Below are 13,817 nucleotides of genomic sequence, written 5' to 3'. Positions count from 1 at the left end.
GAGGTTGTCTCTGCTGTGGGGCGAAACCATGGCTACTCTCTAACAAGTTTAACCCCATGACTGGTGTCTCTTTGAGAGGAGAAAATCACATTACAAACATACAGAAGTGTTACACAACAGCTAGTTGCATAATGCTGCCTGCTACCTCTAGCATGGAGAACTGAGCCGTGGATTGTCTGCAGCTGCCCCCGGGCCAGGATCATCGCAAATTCACTCTTCAGTGGAGATTTATGTCAAAAAGCTGTTTTTCCAAAGTCTGCATTGATGAATAAATAAATAAGTCTAAAACTCGAATTACTAAAAAAAAAAAAAAAAAAGCTATTCAGGAGTCTGAGTGCTGTGAAATCTTTGAGCATGCTGAATGAAGATACGTTTTGGCTTTGCTTTGCATAGTGATGGATCTTAGCTGAGGCAGCGGTCGGTCGGGATGCTCTGAACCAGGCGGCGCGTCGCCTGGGAAATCGGGCAAATCAAAGCTGACAGGTGCCGCTGGCCGAGATGCTCGAGGTTCGGGCGGGTGTTGAGCGTCTCCGCCGACGTTACATAACACACCCGAGGAGCATAACATGTAAACAAGCGCCGTGGTGTAATTATCGCCGGGTGCCATGTGCTTTCAAACACTTGGACCACGAGTTAAATGAGACTGTCAAGAGACACAGACGGTCCTTTTTCTTTTGCTCAAGGTTGCTGAGGTTACGGGTTGGTTTTCAACACACTTGAGGTAAACGTCGGCTAATGCGGTAGAAGACGTGGAGTCAGCATCTTCTCACCCAGTGGCCTGGGTCACTATTTACCTTTCTAATGAGGCTGCTTTCAGGTGCACGTACAGCCAGACCAGCTTTGCATATACAGAGCCTTAATGTGGTACTGTTTCTTTAAAGGGATAGTTCAACATTTTGGCAAATTGGCCTGTTGACATAATCCGTATAGTTTTAGGAGTAGGTTTGTTACCTTTAATTGTCGGTGCAAGCTATTGAGCAGCCGTGAGCTGCTCAGAGCTACGCTATGGAGGCTAATGGGATTTCTTGGTTTCCCTCATCAAACTCATCAAATACACAATTCAACAACTCCAAAACACTCTGGTGGACAAGTTGTGACCTGCACATTCACCACGCTATGAGGTAATAATGGAAAGTTACGAGACGGACTTGTTTTTGAGGTAAATTCATGCAAAACCGCTGACTCACAACTTGTCCACGAGAGCATTTTGGAGTTGTTGGATTGTGTATTTGATGAGTTTGATGAGGGAAACCAAGAAATCCCATGAGCCTCTGTAGCGTAGTTCTGAGCAGCTTGCAGCTCTGTTCCGCCGTTCTAAAAAATAGCTTGCACCTACAATTAAAGGTAATGAACCTACTGTTAAAACTATAGGGATTATGGCAATGGGCCAATTTGCCATTTGAACTATCCCTTTAAGGAACAGCCAAACGTACCACATAAGTCCTAGCCAGCCAACCTTTATTAGTGAATATGAGCTGAGGAGCACCCCCCTGGCCCGGGGCCAGTAAACACGTCTGTGCGTGGCCTCTCACCATAGGGGAGGGCCTTTCATCATCTAAAGAATGCCCTGGCCAAAAATAGAAAGACTCGACTTTTCAGTTTTGAATTATCACATGACGGCGCACAAGCACAGCTGGATCGCTGCTCTGCATTATGTAAGATTTCATCAAAGCAGACAAGTGAAAAACAGCAGGTGAATGACACTCAATGAGAATTCAGATCCTATTTGACAACATACCCATACATGCATGAAACACACACACATACATACTGTGCCGCCTTTAACACGCTTTACAACATCAGGATTGTTTCTAGATCTACTATGATTGAGATGTGTTACGTGATGGCACTTAACCTTGAAAAATCCTCAGATTAGATTTCCTCTATTATCAGTAGCTACATCTACTTGAGACACTATTAAACCAGCTGATAAGCAGCAGCAGCAGTCCAGCTGTGTGATGCTGTACCTTGCCGGTTGATCTCATTCTGTAGGAGCTCCTCCATCGCCTCCTCCTCGGCGATGTCCAGGGGCGTCTCACCCTCACTGTTCACAACTCCTACACTGGCACCTTGGCCAATGAGATACCTGAGAGAGAGAAAAAAAACACACACATTGCACATGTTAAACTAGATGTTTTTGCAAACATGAATAAAAACTCTGCTGAATTTTGTTTTTGAAAGTTTAGGGGTCACATTCCCAACTGAGAGGTAGAGGACGTGAAGGCACGTGCCACTTCCTGTAACTGATGAGGCCACTGTCTTGCCAATCACAGGCCTCAATGCCAAACACGTACTCACCATTTACATTAGTAACAATGACTAAACCGCATTATTATCTGTGCTATTTTAAAATGGCTGCCAAACTGCTGCTAAAAGCCCCACAGAGACTAGAGGGTGTGCTCAGACTGCCAAGGCCACGTGTTCAATTAGCGAGGCGTCAGTGTCACGCGTGCTGAAAACTCAAGGCACATAATGTATTTAAACTATACAAGGTCTTTGCTCAGGCTGAGTAAACACAGTGAACCAGACACACCTCGACATAAAGACAGCACGGAGCCAAAATGAAGAGAGACACTGATCCAGCAGGTGTGAGTGAACCACTCTCTGAAGTTACTTTGGTTATTGTTATGAAAGCTGGAAGAGGAGATGGTTCACTTCTGTGTGCGACTCAGTATTTTCAAGATTAAAGTCGTAAATTTATAAGAAAGAAAAAAAAACTTGGATATTCTATGACAAGTTACATTTGTGAGAGAGATAAAAAAAAAAGAAAAAAGGAAAGGAAATATATTTCTTGTTTTGCATTATACTTTGCAGTAGATCTTATCATAGTCGACCTTTCAGTTGCGTTTAGCATTAAGCAAATACTTGCTATTTTGGTCCCAAAGTGAGTAATTCAGTTTCACTTAAATTTGCAAGTTTGTCCTTGCAAAGTTTCCTTTATTTTCCCTTCTTTTCTTCACTGTATGAAGATATTTAGGAAAAAAAAAATCATTGGTGTTTCTGTTTCAGCTTCTGCAACTCACTGGTCAACATGTGCTCATGCAAATATATCTGTAAGAGGGTCATATTGGCTTTTATGTGCACATCTGTCAATATCAGAAACTTCTGCAGAAATGTTCGACTGATATCCAGCAGTAGAAACAAGTTACAGTGTTTGGATCGTCCGATTAAACTCTGACAGTTCTGTTTATTCTGTAAATAAATGGCTGATGTTTGTGGTGACTTCCATACAACACAGATAATCTGATTTTTTTTTTTTTTTTTTTGAGGGTAGAATTTCTCGCATGACAGAAACCCATAACCATGAAACCCTATATAACAACACCAGACACCTACGACCGGCTCCTCAGTGATTTAACCCTTTCACGTGTTTGTCTCCTCTCCTCTGATTCGAGACCTTTTTAACCGTTCGACATCTTTACTTCAGCTGCTTCCAATTAAAGCTGTGGTGAGACTCAGGCCCTTCTCATTAGGCCGACACACCACTTGAAAGGCCCTCAGTGCTTATGACCCCCCCTCCCTCACCGAGATGCCAACCGACTGGCTGCGCAGTTCAAGGTTTTATATCGTCTTGATTGTGCTTTCTATTCTGCCTATTTTTGGGTCAGTTTTTTACTGGGTGTGATGGTTTCTGTGGCGTGGCGTCCAACTGCGCGCCTCTTAACCGACCCTGCCATTATCCTGCTGTGGTGACACCAGGGGCGAACAGACACCGTGCTGCTGTGCTGCTCCCGTTACTGTGAATGAAGTCGCTGGGGCTAAATAGAGGCTGAACAGAGCTCGCCACCCACATCAGGTTGCTGCGTTTCTCCCCATGACATGATGTCTCCATTACTCACTCGTATCAGACCGGCCACTTGACCTTTTCATTCACTACGTGACAAACAAAAAACGTCTTGTTTTCTGTAACACTAGCTCAGTCCTGATGCTGCGTTCGGGGGCCAACTGAGCACAGACTGGTGCAGTTTGAGAAGTTAAACATCGCGGAAAATCGGGTAGACATTTAACTGAAGCGGCTAATGTTTCATTTGTCCGTGTTTTCGTTCAATACCGCCTCTCAGATGACATCTTAAATACCAGCAGGAATATAACTGGCAAACAGTTTAAACAAAAAGTGTGTTTCTGTCTCGACAGCAGGTTGCGGTTATTACTTTTAGGGGAAAACATTAATAGTGGACAGAGATCTGTAGCCAGGTTCCTGTAATGTAACACAGAAGTAAAACAGGTCACAGCACACTCCCAATCTGCGGAACAATGAGCACAAGCGAGCTCCTTCAGCCCCCTCAGCCTGTTTAAATATCCACCGATAACATCTGTGTTGTGTTCGCTGCCCCAAGAACAGCCTTCTTACCTGAAAAGGACTACGGGGGCAACCCTGGAGCTCGATTCCAGATATAGCGGGCCGACACCGATCTCTCCATATTTGATTACATCACCAACAATGTGTGTTTGTTAGCGATCAGATGGGCCGCCGCTACTGTCAAAATGTGATGGCAACCGTGTGCTAATGATGATGAAAACGATAGCTCTCGATTCAGACAGGATATCTGAATTACAGATCTCAAGAGAAAACACGCTTTTCATGGATCTTTTTAAAGTCAACCGTGTGACGGTAAAATGTCAGAATAAATGCTAATTGCAGGAAGTCCACAGGATGTGCTCAGATGTTCAACTTGAACATGGTCAGATAACACATCCCCCGCTTTATTGAGCTGGAAAAAACTATAGTTAGAGCCATACATTAAGCCCCACAGAGTGGGCATCAATCTTGCTAGCAGCAATATAAAGACAGAGGTCACTAATGGGGGGCGCAGAGAGGTGACAAAGTGGTGCAGGCCTCAGCTGGAGCTCACTGTGTGTTTTAGAAATTAAAATAAAGTGTTTAGTAACATCTGGATCTCAGCGCAGCAGACAGAGCCAGATCTGACAGGTGGAGCTGTGCAAATCATGATGATGACGACTACGGTTACAAAAAGTTGTTTTTCTTTGAATAAACTCCTGTTGGAACAAAACAGGATGTAAGAATGAGTTTGCAGAAATCAAACCTGATGAAACAGATACCAGCGCTTCCTAGAAACTGAATACAGGCCTGTCAGTACTTACTCTGCTATGTCTAGGTATCCGCAGGAGGCCGCGGCGTGGAGGGGGATCCAGCCCTCGTTGTCGGGCTGGTTGATGCTGGCTCCGTGCTCCACCAGGAAAGTCACCATGTCGACGTTGTCGTCTATGCACGCCTGAGAGAGACAGAGAAGAAGAGAGAGGGGGAAGGTGTAAGACTACTGTAAAAAACACAAAAAACAAAAACAAAACAAGGAGCACGACCCGTCCTGTGTGTGTATGTGTGTGTCTACGTGTGCATGAACCTATGCGAGTGGGATTTTGTGAGCCATAGTCAGAAATAGCTCGCACTGGAAAGAGAATTGCACCGCGTCTGATGGATCGCCACGTGCATGCAGAATTATTGGGGAATTTCGGCAGCTGGAGCGTTCCCAAAATGCCTGCACATAGCAGGGGTGCCTGAAATACCACATAGTAAAGCACTGCTGCGCTGATGAAGGCTCTGGAGCTATAGGCTGCTACTCTATGTTGTAGATAAATAAATAGAGTTAATTTCCACTTTAAAAACTTGGCTTTTATTTGAGAAAAATCTGCTTTTGTACATTGGCCAAATATTTCCTCAAGTCTGATAAATCAAACCACAACACACACGTCGGACATTCTCCTCTTGCACTGAGCAGCTGATGAATCACTCAATTAAATCCACATTTGTGGTCAAACAGAAACAAGTTCAACAGTTTTTTCTGCCTGCTCACTTTGCACCCAGTTCGTCCTCTTCATTTAATCAATCCTGATCATTAGAGACTGTGCCATTCACTGCTGCTGCTGCTGCTGCTGCTGATGGGGACACAATACAGATGTCAGGCCACATTAAAAAGGCCAGAGTTAGTCTAATTAATCAGGGTCAGAACTTTCTACACCTTTAGATGAAAATCCAGCTCAGATTTCCAAACAGTGATTAATTCAGTCTGGAGTGGACAATGAAAAACTGCAAAAACCTCCAAAAAAAAGGGAGAAAATAACAATATTGGGTTGAACAATAGAAAAACCGCCCACCACAACATGAAACATTGATGATCAGCACATCCTCGACTGTCACAGACAACAAAGAGCTGAGCTCCTGGTGGATTCACACACCTGCCGTATGCAGCCGGTAGGAAACTGCACTTGTGAAACCTCCAGTACAGAAAACCAAACCGTATATGACTGTGATGTGAAAGTGAAAACAAAAGCGATGCCCACCCAAAAGAGAAAAAAAAAGAAAGAAAAAAAAGCAGCTTCAAGTGGGAGAGCTCTAATTTAAAACACTCTGACTCATGAGGTGGGAGATGCTGTGATTTTTTTTAACCAACATTATGAAGCAGAATTCGCTCCAGGGTGGGCGTACTTCCACTTCCTGTTGTGTATTCAATCTGCACTTCACTGTTAGTTAAGTGGGGGTTAATGCAAAGGGGAAATTCACTTTTAAAAAAAATAAAAAGCACCACTTTGTTATTAGACCTGCTAGTCGACACTATTCCCAGCAAATTTTTTGTATTTTGCAAGTTGTATAATGTTTTTTCAGCATCTTCTGTTCAAAAATGCATTAATTCCTTTATAATACAAATTCAAAATGTTTCTCTTCAGCTACATGCTCATTTCCTGTCTTTTATCTATTGTCTACAGTCTAATGAAGGAAACAATACACTCCAAAAATACTTGAAGGAGGCGTTTTTGGCTGTGAAACTTCATGATGATACATTTTGAAGAACTATTCATCCAAAATGTTGAAACTTCTCAAATGGACTGTGAGCGTAATAAAGGGAATGTTTTATTGGACATAGTTTATGCTGATTATATTTTAATAAGATAAAATATGTTTCTTATCCTGAAAGGGCAACAGGAGCTTTACTCGGCCACATGTGGGAGAAGGCGATCGCTGTCAGGGAGGTCACATTTCTGCTCGACATCTTAAAAACAACAAAATTGAGGAGCAGCAGCGGAGGAGAGGCTGCGGTGCACAGCAGCTCCTGAGGTGAAGCAGTTACCTCACAACAAGGTCACCTGCAAAACATTGGTCAGGAATAAAAAATAAAAAAAAAGTCCTAATGTGCAAAATACAGAAAATTGCTCTCCTCTGGTGCATTCGCAGCTTTCCAACACAAACAACGCAAAACACTCGACTGTTAAAAACACTGAATGATCATCATTAAGATAGAAACTTCTAATCCACCAGAATAAATACTTAGCAATATAAAACCCAACTCGCATTCCCATCACTGCATAGACTCTCTTGCTCTCTCTTGCTCTCTCTCTTTCCTGGGGTTGCTATGACAACGAAAGCGTTGACAAGGGAAACAGATACACATGAACACACAGTGGCCTCACGTTCAGGGCACACGACTATCTGGCTGGAATCCTTGTCCAAATTTGGGCCGTTTACAACGCCGTACATGGCCAGAGATGAAGAGCGGCTGCAAAGGCCTCACCGAGCTTATCTGACAGTGTGTGTATGTGTGTGTGTGTGTGCGTTATGTGGTCTGGTTGTGTGTGTGTGTGTGTGTGTTTGTGTGTGTGGCTGCTCAGGCTCTTTGACAAGAGTTTCTTCAGGTGCAGGTGGACTTCTTAACAGGCCGGGTTTTATCTGACTTTATCAGGAGGTGTGTGTGTAGCAGAGCACAAAGCGACATGTTTCTCTACCGGTGCCAGTTTCTGAAATGTCACCGGTGTCACGGGTTCGTTAGCTGGACGGCATCTGTGTGTGGAAAAAAAATAGCGTGGTGGCCTGTGGTCCCCTTCATCCAAACCCATAATTCATCATCATCGACGAAAAAAAACAAAAAAGGACAGGCCTCAGCCAAGCCAGATTTACTCAGGTTATTTCACCATGCCTGTGTGATGCATCAAATCATCCACAAAACCAACCCTAGACTGTGTGAGCTTGTTCCGGTTTGCGGTCCTCGGCATACGTATGATACCAGGAAAAAAACACCTAATTACTGGGGAAAAAAAGAAGATTAAAAAGAACTAGACTGTCTCTTGCACGCAGAGGGCCGCAGCTCTGGAACGAGCTAGATGAAAGCTTGAAGGTGGAGACGTCCATCTCCATTTTCAAGAAAAAGCTAAAAATTAAATTGCTTAATTTATACATATAAGCTGCAACCAGAGAGCATCTCTCTGGTTGCAGCTTATATGTATAAATTAAGCAATCTGAAAAGCAATCAGGCATCTGAAAAGCAATCCGGCATCTGGCAATCCGGCATCTGAAAAACAGCCGTTTACACAGTAAATTGAACGTACATTTAATTGCCAACTGTTTTCATATTTACAAAGCTCCTGTTGGTATGCAAGGGGTCCATGTTGTCTAATGTCTATTAATGTTTAATGTACCGTATTGTTAGTTTTGTATGTGCTGCATTGTTTTGTGTTGTATGTATCCAGGCTCCCTCAATAAGCTTTCCATAGCTTCAATGGGAGACCTGATTCACATGAAGTACGTTGTTGTGTGTGTGTGAATAAACAATGTTGAAGTATAATCCTCATATAGCTTAATTTCTCATCATTATATTGACAGCAATCACTTAAAAACTGTACAGGCGTGTAATTATGAGCGATTATTTTCACCTTCAGGGTTTAATTTGTTCCCACACATATAGCTGAGCCCGTCCTTGCAGAGATTTACTTTCTTGTGGGATTCAAAATAAAAGATGATGGTCGGCCCACTGAGTTTTGCTGAATTGGCAACGCAAAGTGAAAGCAACGTGTCTGGATGGGAATCAGTGAGTTCAACTTTTTTAGTTTGTTACAGTCTCTCTTCCTTTTTTCTTTGGTTTTGGTTTTTTCCTTTTCTTTTTCCACAGGCTGACGCTGCAAATGTGATGCAACCCATTAGAACTGGAGCAGAATTAATCATTAAATTAGTCATTTTTCTGATTTAATAAATGAATCAGTTGGTTAGAAAAATCATTGCTAATTGACTACAGTATTATGACTAACAGTCTGTTTTGAGTTCTCGGAACGAGTTTTGCTTTTACAACACAAACACACACATGACTGGGTACTTATTTCCTCTCACGCAGTCTCAGATGGAGTGTTTGTGTGTGTGTGTGTCTTGTGTCAGCTGCAGTATTATGTGTTCGACTATCAACTTGAACAGAGGATGTTAAGGAAACATGAGACAACTTGTAGCCGTCTCTCTGAGATTGACTCGATGTGTCGACTGGCGGACGTCCTTCGCTGACATTTCGTCTCCTTTATTTGCCACCGCTGTAAAATCAAATGAAGCCTAAAATAAAAGATCTGCCTCTCATCTAAATCCTCCCCCTCAGTCATTCCCCACACGCTCATTATCTCTTCAAAGTCCTTCTCCCCCTCTCTCCCGAGAATGGAAACAAGCCCCTTAAGGTGAACGCGGCAGCGCCGGCTGTGACCTCCCTCTCCTCGGTGCGTCACCGGGAGGCCGTCCCTCCTCTGGCTCCTCCCAGCAGCTATCGGAGTCCAACAAAGGTAATCCCTTAATGGCTGTAATTGTCTGTGGCTGACAGGTGCCAGAGTTACAGCGAGTATGTGTAGTGTAGTGGCCAGAGGGGCAGGGAAAAGTATCACAGCATCCTCTGGTTTATTTCTAGAGCGTGGCAGCCTCTGAAAGCCTGTAATGCATCTTTACTTTGTATGCGCTGCTGCAGTCCAGTCCACAACCATGTACAGCTATGTAACAGGGCAGCCGCGTTGCACTAGCTATGGTTTATATAAATCTGCAAAATATTTGATATCTGACAGCAGGCAGAGCGAGTGAGTGAGTCAGACGGTGTATAGAAGAAGAGGATCTGACTGTTAATTAAAGTTATATAAAGAAACAATGTGGGCTTAATCCTGTCTCACACATCACAAATCAGCCCCCGAGTCACATATAGAGAGAGACCTGTGCTGAGCTCGCAGCGGAGCATTCTGACATGTGGTGACTCACTCCCCGAGCCGAGACGTTGCCATTTAAACCTGTTTGGCCAGTGAGCGAGCGACGGGGGAAAGAGAAGATGCCTTGTCAAGCGTTACGGCAATAAGATGGACGGCACCACACGGGGGGAGAAAAGTGAAAAGCAAGACGAAGATATGAAATACTAAACTGAATCTAAAACATCATTTTAAATCACAACTACACCTCGACAAGGAAATGACATCATACATTACACACTGTACTGCAGGATTTGTGTGTGAATTCCCAGGTTTACTTCATCTTTGAGCGTCAACAGGCATGTTAGCCAATAGCCACAGAGTTTGCCCGACAGGAGCACACAGGATGAGTCCTTGCTGCTGCCTTTCCAGATAAAAGGTTCCCCCTCTAATGGAAACTGAGGCTTCTGGGAAGGTGACGTAACAGCGAAAACAAAATCAAGTGCTAACCGAATCAATGGACACAGGATGCTCCATTTGATAGGTCGATAAGAGTTTGATGTGCATTGAGCGGCCGGCATCTGAAAACAGCCGTTTATCCATTAGGCTCTGTGTGATGTGGTTAGCACGAAAAAAAAAATCAAGTTTTTAAAAGAAAAGCTAATTAGAAATTAATTGGAAGTTCAAAGCTCTAAAAAAAACCAAGGTCAAACAGGGGTCAAGGGTCTCAAAAATCAATAATGCACAGTAGGTGAAATGTTGCAGCAATGGACAAATGAAAGAGCAGAAAAGCTGAGATCCAACGCCCCAGGCCGTCTCATGTTTACACTGTACAGTGGGATCTACTGTAATGCTCCAGCAGCGCTTATTTGATGGCGTACGCTGTGACAGACCACTTAGCATCCTGTTTCACAACACAGGGCCGCCAGCTCTTACCATGTTCTTTTTCCAAATCCACAAAACATTGGCTCTAAATTACCAAATGTGTCCTCTGTGTTTATGAGTGTGTGTGCGCTCTGGATGGGGAGCAGATTAAAATAAACAGCAGACGGACGTCACTGGAGGGTCGGCCTGCATTTGTCGAGAAAGAACTGGCCTCAAGTGGCACTTAATGAAAGAGCAGGAGAGAGAAACCTGTCCCCTGAGTCAGCCAAAGCTTAATGTGGAGCACCTGAAGGAAACATGACAGGAGACGAGAAAGAAAAACTTTAAGGAAATTCTGGCCTTAAAATGTGAAAGTATGTTGTTGATATAGGGAAATATGAATGTCAACATTATGTCTATCCATGCTAGATAAATAGCAGTCATAAATGCTGCATGTATGCAAATATCTTGTCAGCGTTTTCGAACGGGATAGAGCTGCACTTGGCCAACAAATTCCTAAGATAGAAAGTTAAACAAAGCAGGACCATGTACATCTCTCCTACTTCACACACTCATCAATTTATTGCACCCATGTGGGGACTGATTATAAGCAACCATCAACAGATTAACTTAATAAACTTTCCTAAGCCAACGGCGATAAATATGTAGACAGAAACAATACAGTGTCCGTTATATGCACACCGCTCTAATCCTGAAATAATAAAGGAGGAATTAAAGCCCTAGCTCCCTGCTAGCGCCACAAAAGAAGATGAGGCTAAGCCATTTCTCAGCAGCGGCACCAAAAAAAAAAAAATGCACCCATGACATGCACCTAAGAAAAAGAGAGAGAGAGAGCCCGGTCTGTTGCCATGACGACAAAGCCAAAAAGAGAACACGGGTTCAGGCCTTGTCAGGCTTTTGTAAGAAACATAAATAAATAGAGAAAAGGCTTCATTTTAAAGCACACGGGGGTTGCTCGGACGGCCCCTGAAGGCAGCGCAGAAAGCAAACCGCTGTGAGACAACATCAAAAAAAAAAAAAAAGAACTAATGTTGAAAGGGGGGGGGGGCATCTCGAGGTGCCATCTTTATTTTCTTAACATCTAGCAGGCAGGACTTTTAACTGTTATTGGAGCGATTCTCATGACCTTTTATGGTAAAAAAGAAAGAAAATGCAGATCTCTTATACGCTACTTATTTTAATCTTCAGTTTACATTTCTATTGGAAAAACACACAAAGATACAACTTGCATGAAGAGAGACGAGGCCCAGTCAGGAGACACTCAGCTGTGTTATCAGCATGTGCAGCACAGTCTGCAGAACAGGCCTCACATTATTACAGTAAACAGGTTTGGGACTTCACTACATGACATCTATTAAGACTATTTCAAGCACATTCACATCTTTTATTCATCCTTTATCTTCTACCTTAGCCTGAACAACTGAGCAACCATCAAAACAAGCTCCAACAAAGTTTTTTTTTGCACCACATGCTACTTGTCAGTTAGACAAGTCTGACATCCCAGACAAAACACTTTAAAAGCCACAGTCCTCCTGCTGCTGCTATACAGAAGGGGTATAGCTACTGTGTGTATAAGAAGGGCAGGTTTATTATCTAGTGGGCCATCGTGCAGAGAGCTCCGAGCTTAATTTAGCAGCACTCCACATCAAGGAGACACTCGAAGACCCCTCCCCTCCTTGACTTCCTTTAGTATCACCCTCAGATGGCCAACTCCAGCACCCTGCCGAAAAGCTGCCGCTGCTGTGGCGCCTGTAGTTTTTACTGCTGAGAGTGGAACTCGGTGGCGGGTGGCCTGTGTCCATTGTGCTCGCGAGCTATTCTGCTCTCAATGACAGTGCGTGCCCCCCACCACCCATGGTATAACACCCGTGACGGACAACAGTGTGCCTGGGTGGTAAGGGGACGTGATGAGAAACAATCGGCCGGCGGTGCCACAGATGAAGCCCCAAAAAACTGAGGGGGAGTGAATGCGATACAGCTGGTCATTAAAACGCTCATGTAGAGTGAATATCGCACATGTGACGCAAATGCTGTGTAATTATGAATCACTCAGCTAAGCTACTGTTATGAAAGCCAGGCTCTAATTCAGTCTCTATTTTCATAATGCGTTAAAATGTGGAAACATTATCAGGCAAATGAGAATGAGAGTACTTGAGTATGAGTTTATTTAAATTATTCTATTATTATTATAATATTAAGAGTTCCTTGTGCCTGATTATTAAAGGAAAGGAGTCTGTTATAAATTGAGGCATTGACATTTTAGTTATTTAAAATCTACCTGGTTTGTTTGTGTCTCGGTCGATCAGGAAGCAAAAAACTGACCCTGAGTGAACTGTGAATGTTTTCTTCTATACCTGTGTTAAACAAATAATTCATCATGTTGTTATTAATCCATGTGCACACATCTTTGCCTTGCATGTTTAGTTATGCACAGCTTTAGGTTCGGCCTTTATTTGCCAACAACGTCGGCGGCAAAAGGGAATTTGATTCGAGGTGCAGAGTCGTTCCCAACTCAACAGCAACGATTCATCCTAATAATCCTCAGACGTCACCGAGGACGACTGAATTTAATAGCGCCCATTAAACTCTGTGCAGGGATGTGGATTAAGCTTCAGTCACTAAAAAGTAAAAAACTACAACAGCAACTAACCTAAGAGATCACAACAGTGATGAAGGGGGAACTGTTTAGCTTTGGAGCAGCTGTTTAACCCCCCACCACCACCACCGCCGCCCCAACCCACAGAAGGCTTGAGTCACTCTCACTACGACCGTGATGAGGAGTTTGGCTGAGCTCAAAGCACCAACACAACCACAAGGCGCTGTGTGCCCTTTAAAAAAAAAACATGGTGTGTGTGTGGGGGAAGAGAGATGATATCACCCCCGTTCTCTCTAAGAAAACATTAAAAACAAACCCATAAAAACAAACTCTGTTTTCTTATTTTTGCCAGTGAGTGCACACACAGTCATCTAGACTCGAGGGTTCAGCAAGACCTTTTCACTTTTCC

At 43.5% G+C, this 13,817-nt stretch overlaps 1 protein-coding gene across 3 annotated transcripts in view; it reads right to left on the bottom strand.

Moving 5' to 3' along the window:
* Positions 1-13,817, bottom strand: part of ppp1r12a (protein phosphatase 1, regulatory subunit 12A) — a 50,099-nt gene that overhangs the window by 23,421 nt on the left and 12,861 nt on the right. For all 3 annotated transcript variants that reach the window (XM_083999267.1, XM_083999269.1, XM_083999268.1), the window contains exons 2-3: positions 5,104-5,234; positions 1,968-2,086 (exon numbers count right to left, since the gene is read on the bottom strand). In XM_083999267.1, coding sequence (XP_083855393.1) covers positions 1,968-2,086; positions 5,104-5,234 — 250 coding nt within the window. The remainder of the gene's footprint in view (positions 1-1,967; positions 2,087-5,103; positions 5,235-13,817) is intronic.

Source organism: Trachurus trachurus, assembly GCF_905171665.1.
Source record: "Trachurus trachurus genome assembly, chromosome: 23".
Classification (NCBI taxonomy): Eukaryota; Metazoa; Chordata; class Actinopteri; order Carangiformes; family Carangidae; genus Trachurus; species Trachurus trachurus.
This window is presented reverse-complemented; position numbering and strand designations above follow the sequence as displayed.